At 24.3% G+C, this 17,314-nt stretch overlaps 1 protein-coding gene across 1 annotated transcript in view; it reads left to right on the top strand.

Moving 5' to 3' along the window:
* LOC100200700 (U3 small nucleolar RNA-associated protein 25 homolog) overlaps window positions 1-17,314 on the top strand; it is an 86,078-nt gene that overhangs the window by 59,984 nt on the left and 8,780 nt on the right. The window contains exons 12-15 of the mRNA XM_065805251.1: window positions 2,310-2,403; window positions 5,280-5,365; window positions 7,049-7,128; window positions 13,401-13,477. Coding sequence (XP_065661323.1) covers window positions 2,310-2,403; window positions 5,280-5,365; window positions 7,049-7,128; window positions 13,401-13,477 — 337 coding nt within the window. The remainder of the gene's footprint in view (window positions 1-2,309; window positions 2,404-5,279; window positions 5,366-7,048; window positions 7,129-13,400; window positions 13,478-17,314) is intronic.

A 17,314-nucleotide genomic window follows, 5' to 3' on the forward strand; every position in this document is an offset into this window, starting at 1 on the left:
TTCCAAATCTAAGGGATAGAGTAGGAGTCTAGGAGAATAAAAGGGAAGAGCATAATAGTACTAGTACAGCCACATACAAGTTTGAAAGCCTCTAGAAATTTTAAACAATTGTAAATCACACCTAACTTTTTACGGTTTTGAGAACCGCAAAAATATACTTAATTTGAGCTAATACCATTTTGAAAACCGTCAAATTAAATTTCATACAACTTTTTATGATTTTGAAAACCGCAAAAATATATTTTATTCGAAGTAATACAATTTTGAAAACCGTTTAATTAAATTCTATACAACTTTTAACGATTTCAAAACACATTCACATACAACTTTTAGTGATGTCAAAACTTCAACTTCGAAACACATTGACCTCGATTGTTTTATCTCTAATTTATTGTCATTATTGTTATTATTAATATTACTATTATTGTCATCTTTATTCAAATGTGGAAGGCATTTGGCTTACAGATAATACAAGTACTGATTAGATTAGTACTTGTATTATCTGTAAGTCCTTAAGTAAATTTTTTACATTTGCATATAACATATTTGTTTATTATTTTATTGTATTATTTACATATCATATTAGGTGCAATGCAATAAAGTTGCGCTTATTTAGAACCCGCTTAAAAAGTTTCAATTGGTATAAAGGATTTTTTAAGCAGTTTGTTTTTCATTTACACATCTATCGTCGCTTGCTCAGTGGTTAAGTGTGCTGTAATCAGCACACTTTTTATTTTTATTTTTTATGGGCCTGAACCAGAATATTATTCCATTTATTTAATCATAAAATATGAAAATTTACAATAATATTTTATAAACTCACATAAATAAGGTTAGGTGTCATTCATATAGTTAAAAACTAGTCAATTGAGGAACACCAAAAAAAAGCAAAACAAGAAAAAAACTAAAAACATAGAAAGAATTTAAAATAAGATAAAGAGAAAAAGAAAAAGAAAAAAATGAAAAAGGAAAGCAAGGATAAAAAAGCACTAATAAATAAAGATAATATTAATAATTGCAATAATAATATAATAAAAATAATAATAATATTAATAATAATGTGAATAAAAAAACATTACAAATAGTAACTATATCATGATAACTTTACTAAAAATTATAACTAATGATAAAAACTATGGTAAAAATAATTATAGTAAAGTTTATAACTATGACAGAAATTATTAAAATAAACATAGCAATTGCAAAAATTAGGACAATAACCATAAAACTATTACTACAATTGAATTACTACCACTATCATTATAAATAATATTAATAAGATTTAAAAAACAAAGATAAATTAATGATAACAGTAATATTAGTAGAGTTAAAAAAGACAGTATAAAATAAAAGTAATAATAGTTTTATAAATACAGTAATATAAAAAAAGCAATAGTAATAAAAGATAAAATTAATATTCATTAAATATATACTCAAATAAAAATTTCTTAATTTGGTTTCGATTGAGAAGAAGAATGTTGGTAATAAAATGGTATTTAGTTAAAATCTTTTTTTTTATACATGGTATTATTTGGTTCCAGTGAGAAATACATTGATGTTTTATAGAGAGCTTGCCATATTTGATAGTGTTGAAAAAGGAAGTGTGCAAGTTGAAATTTTCAGTATTTCGAGTGTAGTATTTGTATGTGTCATTTGTTTTAAAGAAACTTAACTACTAAGGGTTCAAATCCCACTTCTAAGCAAAATATATTTTTAAATTTTTTTAATCTTTCCAGTATTTTAGATACAATCCATAACAGTTTAAACAAAAAAGACATTTTTACATATTTTTTTTTATTATACATGTATACACAATCATTTTATATACCATCCACAAATTCAACTTATGTTAAAGACTTTTTTACTTACAAACATACATAACACTATAAAAATGGAATTATTACATTTGTGTACTTGTTAATGGCGCATTGTTATTACATATATATTTACATATCTATATATTAATTTCTTATACTTCTTTATAAAAAAGTACTGAGAGACGCTTTCTTGCCATTATCGTGGGTTTAATGGTTGCTTTCAAAAGCCACAAATACTACTAACACTACTATTAAGTTCTACATTATTAATTATATATGTGTGTGTTCATATATATATATATTTGTAAGCATAGTTTAAAGTTATAAGAATTTTATTTTTATTTAAACTTTATTTTTATTTAAAAAAAATTTGTGCCTTAAAAAGTTTCAATATATTAGAAAAATTTTTAAAAAATAACATCTTTCTTGACTTCTTGATAGTAATATCTCTTTTTAATCACAAAGTTCAACACATAATTATAAATTTTTTAGAGAAAAACAAGACTTTGACTTCTTATCTAGCATTGAAATTCTTATAATGGATCAAATTGATGTATTTAGTATGCAAAATTGGGAACATGTTTTAGTAAGTGTTTTTTTATAGATTGTTTTGTTTTTTTTCTTCTTTAATTTTTATGAAATATACTGTTACTACATGTGTTTTTTTTATTATGATATTTTCTATATAATGTTTTCTTTGGTAAAGTATAGTTTATGGTTACATCATGGTTTCCTTTAATGAAATATTCTGTTACTTCATGGTTTTCTTTAACAAAATATACTGTTACTTCATGGTTTTTTTATTAAAATATACTGTTATTTCATGGTTTTCTTTGTAAAATCTAATGTTATTTAATTACTGCTGTTATGGTAAGGAATAAACAATAAAGAATAGAAATAGAGAGAGAATTCCAAATGTTTTTTGGACTCAAATAGAATAATTATTAAACAAAGAAAAAGAATGCGGCTAAACAGAATGACAATTATTACAGAAAAAATATTTTTTTGAGGGAAGAACAAGGTAGTACTTATAGAAAAGAAAAAGAAATGCAAAGACATAAAAGAGGTTCAAGCTACAACAACAGACCTAACTACGTTTACAATGCATGGGTAATAAGTTGTTAGGCTTGATTGTTAAATAGTAAGTTGTTAGACTTGATTGTTGAATAGTAAATTGTTAGACTCAAGATGATATATTAGAAATTAGTTTCAACTTGTTAATAGTGATAAGAAGATTGGACAACAGTTTAAAGAGCAATTTTCAGAATTTTTAAATAGAAAATATAATTAGTATTTTCCAGGAGGTAGAAAAGTAAAATTTATTTATGAACTTGTGATGTACTTTGGAGATTATTTGAGAGAGTTCTTGAAAACACTTTAGCAAGACAATCCTAGAAATGTTGTCAAGACCACAATTTGTAGAATCTGAATAAGTAGACACGACGACAATTGAGTAAAAGTAAGTGATTTTATTTGTCTTGGAAATCAAGGTCACTTGTTTTTAGGCCAATCATTTAGTATGGTAACCAATCAGGTTACGAACAGTAAAACAATATGAAGAACAATAAAATGGAGAATATTTAAGTTACAAAATGAATAACAAAAAGAGAGCAATAAAAAACAAAAAAAGGTAGTACTAAACAAAAGTTTAAAAATTAAAAAATCTAAACTCTTCACAACAAATAGAATAGCAAGAAGGTTCAAACCTAATTTCACAGCAAATAGGAAAATTGATATGTAAATATATGTCCAGGTCAAACATGTGATTATTGGATTCTTTTAAATCAGGGGGTAATAGCTATTAACACCAATGAGATAAAGTTAAATAGATGAAAAGTTACTTTGAAGACTACATATACAATGGTTTTTATGTTTAATATTTTTTGGTTGTCATGATTTAAAGTAAAGAGAATTTTTTTTAACCATAGATAGTACTTAGCACTCTTAGCCCTAAGCAGTTGGCTCATTAATTAACTCAAAATTATAAAAAAGGTTTCCTATATGGCCATATCACATCAAAAGCATATAAAGAAACACCATTCATGCATAACATGGCACTGATGGAATTATTTTCTCTGAGAACTACCGCAGTTTTGGAAAACTTGCTTCTGAGGTTTCATCTTAAGTAGTTCCCACTGGTGTTTGTAACCACTGGTGTTATTCCCACTGGTGTTGAACCAAGTTTTGTGACAATTAGAAGATGTTTGTGCAAGTAATTTCATTTAAAGAGTCTTGTTTCAGCAAAAAATTCTTGCTTTTCTCAACAACAAAAAATTTAAGACTCTATGACCTTCTGTCAGAAGTTCAAAGACAGTGGAAAGCAGAATGTAATCTTTAGTGATAAATCGTTAACTAGACAATTTTTTTTTTTCCTACAAGGATTAGACACCCGTCTTGCAAATTAAATAACTCCCAATATTTGCTTTCAACTGTAAAACATTGCCCCAAAATCATTATATGTGGTGGCTTTACGTTACAACCATTACAGCCAGTCAATGTGGTGGCTTATGGTTTATGCCTCCTAACTTCACAATTAGACAGCCACGTTTACCTTGGAATACTTCCAAAAAAAACTTGAAATATTTATGAAATTCATGAATAGTTAATATATGAAGGCCAAATTTGTAAGCAGTTAGTTATGTGAGAATAGGATCAAGTTCATTGGCTCCCATGCCTGGCAATTCATCAGACCTCAATTCCATTAAAAGTTATTGGAATCATCTTAAAAATGAAGTATAGAAACTAAGACCCTTGAGTTCCTTGCCTTCCAATGATCTATAAGAGAAAATTAAGCAGGTATTGATTTAACTTATGACTCCTGAGTATTTGAGTATTCAAAAATGTGTAATTAAGTATTTGAGTTTATTCACTCTATGCCTACCCTAATTGTTTGAAAACTCAACAACGCCATATCAAGTAATAAATTGATGAGCTATTTCTTTTTTGTCATTTATTATGATTTACTAACTTATTTTGTAATATTAAATATATATATATATATATATATATATATATATATATATACATATATATACATATATATACATATATATACATATATATACATATATATCTTTTAAAATCATATTCTTGTTATACGATATTATATTTGTTGAATTTGATTAAAAAGGCTGTGTATAAACTTTTTCTTTTAAATATATTTTGATATATTTATATATTTACAATATTTTGCTGACCTGTAGCGGTCAGCATCATCAGGTCTAATTACACCTGATGATACCAAAAATCATGTTATTTTATACAATGCTCCAAACATTTGATATGTATATATATGTATATATGTATATATATATATATATATATATATATATATATATATATATATATATATATATATATATATATATATATATATATATATATATATATATATATATATATATACTGGTTGATGTGACTCATATTTTGAAATATTAGATAAGTTTAGTATATATATTTTAGCATGTTTTTGACTATATGAATTTAACTCCAAGACAATCTCATGATACAGATTTTTCCAGGGTTCGAATGTGGTGTGTTGACGGATTGTAAGTAATCTCTTCATTTGTTTATAATATTTAAAGTGTGATTTATATATGCAGTTATGGCAAAAAAAATCTGATCACAGTTATTATTAGTAAGCGACCGGGGTTGATATTTGACTGGGGCCGAGGCCGGGTTTGATAAAACATGGCCGGGGCCGGGTTTGATAAAACATAGTTGGGGCCGGGTTTGTGACCGGGGCTGCATTACTATTGATATTCCTTATAAATATATTATTGTTATTTAAAATTCATGATATATTTTATATAAAGGTATATATATCTTCTCATCGTGATCATCATCATCATCTCTACATCATCATCTCTACATCATCATCATCATCATACTCATCATCGTCATTATCATCATATTATCATCATTATCATCATCATCATCATCATCATTATCGTCATCATCATCTCTGCATCATCATCTCTACATCATCATCATCATCATCATCATCATCATACTCATCATCATCATCAACATAATATCATCATCATTATCATCATCATCATCATCATCATCATCATCATAATATCATCACCATCATAATATCAGCATCATTATTATCATCATCATCATCATCATCATCAAGCATAAAGTTGATAATGATGATTAAGATGATTATGATGATGATGATGATGATGCCAATGATCATCATCATCTTAATCATTGGCATCATTATTATCTTCTCTGATACACACTATAAATATAATTACTACTCTCATACTCTCTCTAAGATCATTTTTTCTTTTCCTATCTTTTAAAGACACCATATCTGACCTACTTTGTTTGACCTTATTTGTCATTGTAAATATTTATGAATTATATTATATTTGTATATATTATTTTTGTGACTTTTTCTTATATTTTCTTAAACTTTCATAACAAATTTTAACTTAAACAAAATAAATAAAAACAGCAACAACAACAAAAATCCAGCCTTGGATAGTAACCCCTGCAAATTGTGTTTGTTTAGCTGGGGCCGGGTTTGCAAAAACCTCTGTTTTAAGCCGGGGCCCCGGTCACTTACTAGTTATTATAGCTAATTATTAAATGCAAAATATGTATGCTAGCAATTCGCTAAAAAATCACTCCTTTTGTGTGTAACTGCATAGTTATTAACCATGAATAAAATTTTTATACGTTTTTTTTAGGTGTACTTAATTTATGTTTACTACATTTTTTAATTTTAAAACGGAAAAGGTTTAAACTTGTTTCTCATCCATGTTGAAACTACATCATGTGAGAAGTTTTTAAAGAATAGCTAAATAAAAACATCGACAGATTTAACATTTTACCAAAAAATATTACTTTTTGCGGACTTTATATATATATATATGTGTATATATATATGTGTGTGTATATATATATATATATATATATATATATATATATATATATATATATATATATATATATATATATATATATATATATATATATATATATATATATATATATATATATATATATATATATATATATATATATATATTTATATATATATATATATATATATATATATATATATTTATATATATATATTCTTACCATATGTATATGTATATATATATAGTCCAACTAAAACATAACTATGTGGTTCAGTTTATGCTGAATGTATTTACATGTTTTGTTAGCTTTTTTTATTTGATATGTTATAAAAAATAAATTTTCTTGCATAGATCAAAGTATTACCGACAAAGTCTTCTTTTCAGTTCAATACAATCAGCAGAGATTCAATGCTTATTTAACAAATGTTTTAGTATCCTTTTATATAATCTTTATTATTTTTTTACTAAATCGCTTTTATCAGATTTTTTTACAAATGACAATATCTTTAACAATTATTATTGTTTAATGTTATTGTACTTACAATTATCATTAAGTTATTTAAATATAATTTTATATTTATAGTTTGTTATTATTACCCCTTTTTTTAGTATTAATCTTGTTATGCTATTGTAATTATTATTGTACTTATGATTGTTATTATTAATACCATGATGCTAATTTTAATAATAAGTGGATTTCTTATTTTTACTGACAATAAATATTACCTGCTAAAGAGATTGCTTTTAAAATAGTTTAGTTTAATCATTTATTTAAAAATTGTGATTCTATTTATAAAGCAGAAAGAGTTTATATTTTTTGTGCTTGTTTTTATTATTATTATTTTTATTATTATTATTATTATGATTATTATTATTGTTGGTTTATAACTTTGACCAAAATTGGTTTGATTATGGTTACAGCTACAACTTTTTGCAAAACTGAAACTCTGGTTTTGAACTAAAATAGATTCAAAAAAATATAATTAAAATTTGAGTAATAAGAAGAAATAATGAAAAATAATTAAGAAATATCAAAATAATGAAAAATAATTGGTTATTTACAAACCAATCAAACTAATTTGAGAAGTATCAAAATATTTGGAAGTTTTAAAAATAATTAATGAAATTGGATAATAATATTTTAATAATTAACTAGTTTGCATAATTTAAACATTTTGTGAGAATTATCCTTTTTTTGATTTATATAAATGACTTTAATTATTTATTAGCAAAAAACTTGATTATGTATCCAAAGGCCATCTTATACAGTCTAAATAACCAGCATACATCATCTTACACAAACCTACAAAAGTTAATGTAAAATAAGTGAAAGCTAACTTTTTTAAGGATTTTTTTGTTTTAAACAAATCTTTAGTTACTAATAATAAATAATTATAATGATAAAATGAAAACAACAAATTTAAAGAATTTTTAAAATTAATTATTAAGAGTACCAGATTTTAGTTAAAAAAAAAGATTTAAAACTTTTATGTTTTCAGTTTTGACTATTTGAAGAGCAAAAGAATTATTTTATATCATTCTATTATAATTAATAAACAAATTTTTTAACTTGAAATTAAGATATTTTTTAGATGTAGGCACAAAAGGTTTTGTTTTTAAAATTAAAGTTTCGGATTTTTTTTATCATTTCTAAATCTTTAGAATGATTTTTACAATAGTTAAAAAATAGATATCAGCCAAAGTACAAAAAACTTCTAAGAAGCAAATGAGGTTTACAGTAAATTAATCTCTTATTGTTCAATCATTATGAACTTTTATCTCTTGTGTCATGCATAAAAAATGTACTGTACGTTTTTCTAATTTCAACTTTTTGAGAAAAAACAAAAGTTCGAATGAAAAAGATTTTAGAATTATAGAAAGTTGACTTTTTTCAAATATTCTGGTCAAAGTAGCAAATAGAAACAAAACAGAAAAAGCAAATAGTGATTTTTAGGCCTAAATAAAATACTGTGTTTTAAAGTTTTACATTTTCAAGAAAAAGTAGTTGTAGATATTATGAGCTTAGTGTGACTAGTTATTAAATATATATTATGAGCTCAGTGTGACACCAATTATTAAATATATATTATGAATTTAATGTGATACCAATTATTAGGTACATACATAAAAAAGTACATATAAAAGGTACATACATAAAAAAGTACATATATATAATATATAAATGTGCATAGTAAGGATATAAAGTCATAATTTTTGTGGAATATGTAAAGTCCACAAAGTATTGCAGTCAAGACATTAATTAATAAAGGTTCATTAATATGAAAATTCCACAAAAGACTTCAGTCAATCAATATATATGAAGTTATGAATATATATGAAAGAATGTATATGAAATATATATGAAAGAATGAATATGAATATATATGAAAGAATCAATATATATGAAAGAATCAATATGATGTTCATCAATATGAAATATTTTAATTTTAGTTTACCATTGTTGTTGATATAATTTTTTCTTGAAATGGAGAAAAAATTAGTTTGATTTTTTCAATGTTTAGACAAATAAGATTAGCATATAACCATATATGCGTTGATATGCAAGAGATTCGTATCATCAGCAAATAAATTGACAAGAAGTGAGTTATTCAAATTTTTAACATAAAAAGAAAAGAGGACCAAGAACAGAACCTTGAAGAACACCACACTATAACTTATTACTAGAATCATTAATACTAAGAAATTGTTTCCAAAGGATTGCAGTCACTTGCAACACTACAAATGCCATAGTCACCACAAATACCGTAGTCACCTCAAACACCATAATAATCGAATTTAGAGATAAAAAATATTATGATCAATGGTACCAAAAGCTTTTTGTAAATTGATAAAAACACTACAAACAAAAAGTATCAAGATTTTTGATTTTTTCTGTTGTACTTCTCAATGGGTGGCAATTGTTTTGATCAATACCCAAAAAGAGTTCAGAAAAGTCTCTACTCTCTAGAATACCTAAGTTTTTCAAGAATCCCATGAGATATTAAACATTTAATAAAGAATATTTAAAAATTCATAAATCTATAAGAATGATTGTGGAAATGCTGTTTGAACCTAATGGTTTTCTTGGCTGAAATTTAGATATAAAAGATGAAACTTCAGGAATATTTGTTGGAGTTAAGAGTAGACTGTGTATCTTTGGATGTTTAAAATGACATTTAATGAATGTTGCATTTAAGTTTATGAGCATTATTTGTAAGAAACATGTTTTTCATAAACTTATTTAATTTCATTTAAATTTATCATAGATGATAGTTTATTGATATATGTTTCATTAACTTGTAAACAATTTAGTTATTAAAGTCGTTGAGATTTATTAGATTGTAAAAGCTTTTTCAAGTTTAGCAATGGTTTTTTCTATTTTATGAGAAGAATGTTTTTTTTACTTAAATATAATTATGATTATGCATTTAATTCTTTTAATGCTTGAAAATGTGTTTATGTTCATTAGTTCTTTTGAACATTTTGGAAAAGATTGCATGCTTTAATAAATTTAAACTATGGATTATAAAAGAATAAATTTTTATCTCTTTTATAATCCATTTTTCAATCCTTGTTCCATCGTGGTTTGATCCTTGTTCCATCATGGTTTTAATTGTTTAAATTTGAAGATGGTAATAATAGCCTTTTTAGGTTTATTTTAAGATTTTCAAGTTTTATTTGAACATCATAATAGCAATTTTTTTTTAGCTAAAATCAATGTTGTTTCAGTTGTTATAAGTTTGCAAACAATTATTATAACAATATTTAGTATCAATCTTTTTTAAATCATCATTCCAGACAATTTTTAAAACATCATTTTAGACAATTTTTATTAAGTTAAATATTAGTTTTTCTAATAAAGTTTTTTAAAATTTCTGCAATATAAGTTGTAAGTTGTGCAATATAAGTTGCAACTTGTGCAATGTAAGTTGGACTTCTTGGCAATATATGTTGCGACTTCTCAGTAGTACAACAGATAGTCAAACAAGACTATTCAAAAAAACTACAAAAATATTTCACAATAATAAAGCAAAAAAACAACAACTTTAATAATATGTAATAATTATAAAGATAATAATAACAGCTTAACATAATAGTAAAGTATAACAGCAACAAATTATTGATATTAAAACTATTAAATTAATTTATGAGTTAAAAAGTAAATATAGTTTGGGAGAAATGTAAATGAATAATTTTTTTTTTGGTATTTAGGTGCTCCAAAGGGTTCTTACAGATTTTTCAGGGAGCAGAGTGGAGTAACATTTAACCAGGAGGTTCATGAAAAGAATGGAGAATTTTTTACTACAAAAAAAAGTAAAAAAGTAACAAAAAATCATTTTACTGGTAAACGTTCAGTGAGGAGTTCCTAAACATCGTTTACTGCTGAACATTCAGAAAGGATTTTTAAAAATCATTGACTGCTGAACATTCAGAAAGGATTTTTAAAAATCATTTACTGCTGAACATTTAGAAAGGATTTTTAAAAATCATTTACGGAATGTTCAGTAAGGAGTTCCTAAAAGTTTATAACATAATTAAACATTACGAGTCTGAAATAAGTGCTATAAATAAAAAATGTTAAGGTCATCCTACTAAAATATTCACCAAAAAAGCTAAAACCACTATAAAGTGGTTAACAAAAAACAAGCCAGGAATTTTGTAAAGGAAGCTTTCCAAATACTTCAGTTGCTCCCTATCTTGTATTAATAAGCATATAAACAATCTCTTGATACATTGCTGTAAGAAGCAAATCATTCGTGGTCAAACAGAGGCTTAAATGAAAACAGCTAGAACAAAATGTGTAAATTGATTGTAAATGGATAATTGATAATGAAAGTTATTTCACTCTCTCTTACTCCAGAATTATTAACAATAATAATTAATATTTCACTTCCTCATACTCCAGATTCATTAACAATTATAATTAATATTTTACTCTCTCTTATCCAGAATCATTAGCAATGATAATTAATATTTCACTCTCTTAATCCAGAATCATTAACAATTATAATTAATATTTTACTTTCTCTCTCTCTTTCTCTCTCTTACTCCAAAATCATTAGCAATGGTAATTAATATTTGATAAGTTATTATTACTTAAATTACTATTTAAGTAACAAAGATCTTGTACCAGCCAAAGTAAAATTAAATAAAAAAGTACAAGTTTGAAAAAGAAACTTTTTGTTTTAACCAATCAATCAGAAAATAAATAGAAGTGAGTGTTTGGCTGCTAAACTGTTTTAGAAAAAGAATTTATAAAATATACTATTAAAAATAGAAAATAAGCATTAACTCAGAATTTTTTTTAGACTCTTTACTGAATTAAATCTTTAAAAACAAAGGAGTAGCACCATTTTAAAGTTAGTGTAAAAACTTAGTTTTGTTAACAAAGTTTTACCCTAACTTTAAAAGGCTGATAGTAATTATATATAATTTTATAGTTAAGTATATAGTAAAGGTTTGAACATTCATTTAACATTTGGTTAAATAATCCAGAGGTAGAAAGTAACAAGTTACACTTACTCGCGTTACTGTAATTGAGTAATTTTTTTGTGAATTTTTACTTTTTAAGTATTTTTTAAAATATGTACTTTTACTTAAGTGTTTTTTAACTTACTTAAATATTGCTCTGTGCTACATTTTAAACCATGTTACTGAGTAAAAATATTTATTGCCTATTAGTATTTAATTTCATTAAAAGTATGATTTAATTTTTTTAGTTAAAAATAATTTAGATAAAAGTTTTATAAAATTGTTTGCTGTGACGCTCTTAATTGTGCAATAACTTGTAAAATAGAAAGTAATAAATAAAAAATTATCCTAAAGAACATATATTTTTTTTACCAAAATAATATAAATTTAAAATATTCTTTATACACATAGATATTATAAAATTTCCTTGATAAAAGCAAAACATCGAGGCATGTAGAATTCTTGTATGTATATATATATATATATATATATATATATATATATATATATATATATATATATATATATATATATATATATATATATATAAACATTAATGAAAATTAATTTTATATCACTATAAAATTAATTTTCATTAATGTTTTAAGTGAAGTTACAAAGACATTAAAAACAATTTTTTATGTTTTGAATTTTAATCTTTCTTTTAGAATTATAAAAGAAAATTTTAAAAAGAATTTCTTTTTTTATTTTTTTATTTATTCACCTCCCCAAGGCCGAGAGGGCCACTACAGTCGAGGAGGCTACTTTTTGTGGTTACAACCCTCTCTCAACTCTATAACTCCAAAACACAAACCTCGACGAACAAGGCCACTGTGCGGAGAAACAAGTTGAGCGTGGTATTACCAGGGATGCGGTGGGGATCGAGCTTGGAACTTCTCGCTTATGAGGCGAGCGCTCTACCAATATACCACTACTGCAAAAGCGGCCACTACCATTACGCCACTACTGCAAAAGAAAATTTAAAGCAAATAGCGTAATAATCATATAGTAAGAATAGTGTAATAATCATATAATTAGTGTAATATTATATAACTTGCACAGTTACAGTGTTTACAGTTGCATAGCAGAAGTGATGTCCACAGTTGCATTAATAAGTTCTTAATTAAAGGATATTCAAAAATAATAATGTAACCAGTAAAATATAAAAAAGTGTTTAGTAAATAATGAGTTTTGTTGTAAAATATATTTCAAAACCTTAACATATTTATTGATTATAATGGAAAAATAAAAGTTTCTTTAAAAGACGTGAATGGAACTGTGGAAAAAGTTGTCTCCAATATTCCTCAGGTTTCTTTTTGTGCTATAAATTTTTTTTTGTTGTTGTTGTCTTTCACCATGTCTTTAAAAGTGTGTATGTGAATGTGTACCATTTATGTAAAACAGTTTTATCTCCATTATACTATATATTATATATATATAATATATCTACTATAGCCAAAGTTGAGGTCAAATACAAATGCATTAATTTCAGATTTTCATATACAAATTCAAATACAAATATATGTAATCAGCATTTTCCAAATACAAATATTTGTATGTTAGGTCTAGAAAAAATTCAAAAATTTTCTTAATACAATATTGATAAAATGGTATACTAAATAGAAGAATAAAAACAAGTCTTTTAATAAATATCCCCTGAAAACAAATTTTTAATTTATTTTAGTACTAAAAATAAAAAAATGTCTTGGTTTTTCCCAAAAAAATACAGTAACAAATACATTTCAATCAAATAAAAATATTTAAGAAATTTTTTATCAAATACAATACAAATACAAAGCGCAGGCTATTTCAGAGTGATGTCAAAGATGTTATTTAAACATGTATTTATATATATTAGTGCTGGGCAACGATTGAATATTTCAATCGCGATTAATCGGATGACTTTAATTGCAGAAATACGAAAAGTTCTTCAAAGAATTTTATCTATTCTTCCTCTTAGACATTTGAAATAATATAAAAAATTAAAAATAAAAAATTAAGTACCTATTTAGGACTAATTAAAGCCAATTTTAGCTAAAATGGAACAATATTCTGGCAAAGATTACTAAAAAACGAAAAAGAGTTAGCATCTGAAACTTTTACAAAGTTAAATCTATATTATTATTATATTATTATTATTATATTATTATTATTATATTATTATTATTATATTATTAAAACCCAAAATAAATAATCTGAAAGAGAGTTTGCATTTCTTAGGTATAAATATAGTCTAAAGTGTTATTGTTACACCGTTTAGTGTTATTGTTTCTTGTTACGTTATACATCCATTTTGTTTTTTACAATGACAACTTTTTGAAATTTTTTTTTAAAGCTGGTCATTTTTTATTTGAGTTGGTCAGTCACATTTTCAGATGATAAAAAAACTCTCTTCTTTTGCACAATATGACTAGCAAGAAAACAATCTTTCGTAAGGTATAGTTGTTGAAGTTGTTGCCAAGAACTTCGGTGCAATTCAGGTCAGCTTGCTGTGTAAGCATGCATGTTTGAACCACCATTGTAATGGACAGGCCTTTGTACTGTTGGTGGGTCTAAAAATTTATTAAATTTTACAGATTGCAAACACGTTCTCTAAAGCTTCCTTTAGTACTCTTAAAACTATTTATATTATATTTTCCTGCCGAATGAAATACAATATCTCCTAATCATATGATCTTACAACTATTGGCATAGTTGTTTTTAAGCTTTTATATATATATATATATATATATATATATATATATATATATATATATATATGTATGTATATATATATATCTATATATATATATATATATATATATATATATATATATATATATATATATATATATATATATATATATATATATATATATATATATATATATATATATATATATATTAGGGTGGGTCAAAAAGTATAAAGTTTTAGCTGCACGAAGCAGTTTAATCATTAACGCAGTAGGTGACTACAAAAATTATACTAGTTAGCGCATATCGTTTATGGAAACATTTTTTTGATGTGTTTTATTATGTTTATTTTTTTCCATAAGAAACCATTTAGTTTAATCAAAATTACCCAGTAGAGGTAATTTAACCCTGGAGAATATTCATTTGATATACTTTTTATACTTTATTTCTGATGTAAAATGAATTATAATAATAAGATTCGAGGTTTGAAATTTTATATGCCAAAGTTTTTAAATAATATTGGTCCTAGCCCAAAAGGGTTAGTGTTATGGTCATCGAGCACAACGATTTTCCAAATCACAATTACTGGCACCGCAAAAGAAGTTGTTTGTCTCTGGAAGACGCCTGGGCTAGTTTTTTAGTCATAAGTCAGTTATAAATCTATGCATAGGAGTCCAATCCATCATGGTTTTCTGGAGTATGACTGGGCTAGCTTGGTGTAGTTAAGAGATTAATCTTTTATGCTGGTTACTAACAACACAAGACTGAAAAACATAAACAGCATGGACTTACACATTACACCTATACACCCTTATGCACATATAGCCTGTTTTACATCGTTTGCATGCTTTTTGTTTTTTTCTTAGATAAACTATCTTTGTTTGAACTCATTCTTATTTAGATAATATTTTCTTTTAATAGATAGTATGTGGTTGGAATGTAGATATAGATTTGTATGTTATGTATATGTGGTTATCATGTGTGATTGAGTTTTGATTTTAGGGTTCATATATATATAATTTTGTAATGTAGTTTATATGTATATATATATATATATATATAAAAAAAAATATATATATATATATATATATATGTATGTGTGTGTGTATATGTATGTATGTTATATATATATATATATATATATATATATATATATATATATATATATATATATATATATATATATATATATGTATGTATATATGTATATGTGTGTATATGTATATGTGTATATATATGTATGTATATATATATATATATATATATATATATATATATGTATGTATATGTGTGTATATGTATATGTTGTATATATATGTATAAATATATATATATATATATATATATATATATATATATATATATATATATTATATATATATATATATCAGGCCTTGTTACGAGATTTCGCTGCGTAGCGAAAACGCGTAACGTATTTCTAAGTAACTCAACTCAGTAAATATATTTTGCATCGTTAGAAGTTTATTGCGTCACTAGTGTCTTTTCAAGTACCGCATTATAATTAAAGTTATTTTATTAACGCGTTAAAAATCATACAAGCAGTTAGTTTTTTTCTCACTAGAACAAAAGTTACAAATAAAATCTAAGTTCTTATTTAATAAATCATTTTTATTATTTTTTTCAAATATGAACTAAATTTTATTTTGAAAAAAATAATTCTTTTCAAGAAATGTAAAATAATGTTTGTTTATTTTCTTATGATTTTACAGTTGGTTTTTGATTATTTTATTAACTGTTAATAAATTTTTTCTTATTAAATTTGTGAACTCTTTTTAATAATGTTTTTTAACAATAAAGAGTTTTTTTTTGTTATTTATCAGTTACCGATAACATATTCGTGATCATAATTTATTTTCATAAATTAAATGAACGTCATTAAAACTTTACGTTATTGAATTAACAATAAACAAAATATCTTATTAATAAAATATTTACATTAAAATAAATTGTGCATTTTTTAAACTATTATGACAAAAAATAATTTTTACATTTAAAAGGAATTTATATATTTAATTCCTTAAGATAAAACTTAAAACACTTTATTTTTTTTAACTTATTTTTATCAACAATAAAAAAAATTGTTAAACTGTTTTTTTAACAAAAAATCTATTAGTTTACAATTGCGGTTAAATGCTTTTACTTACGACTTTATTTCTTCAGAATAAACGTCACATAAACGATACCAAAAGATAATTAAAAATATTCTAAAAGATATAAGTTTTTGCGTAAGGCAAAACTGCTGAACGCGTAGGCAAATCGCCTTTTCGCAAGCAAAATGCGAGCTGCGTAACGCTTCTTAACAAGGCCTGATATATGTATATGTGTATATATATATATATATATATAGAGATATATATATATATATATATATATATATATATATATGTATATAAGAGCGATTCTTTTCGACTAGGGGCTTTCAACATGTTTTATTGATGGACATCTTTTTGT

Source organism: Hydra vulgaris, chromosome 09 (assembly GCF_038396675.1).
Source record: "Hydra vulgaris chromosome 09, alternate assembly HydraT2T_AEP".
Classification (NCBI taxonomy): domain Eukaryota; kingdom Metazoa; phylum Cnidaria; class Hydrozoa; order Anthoathecata; family Hydridae; genus Hydra; species Hydra vulgaris.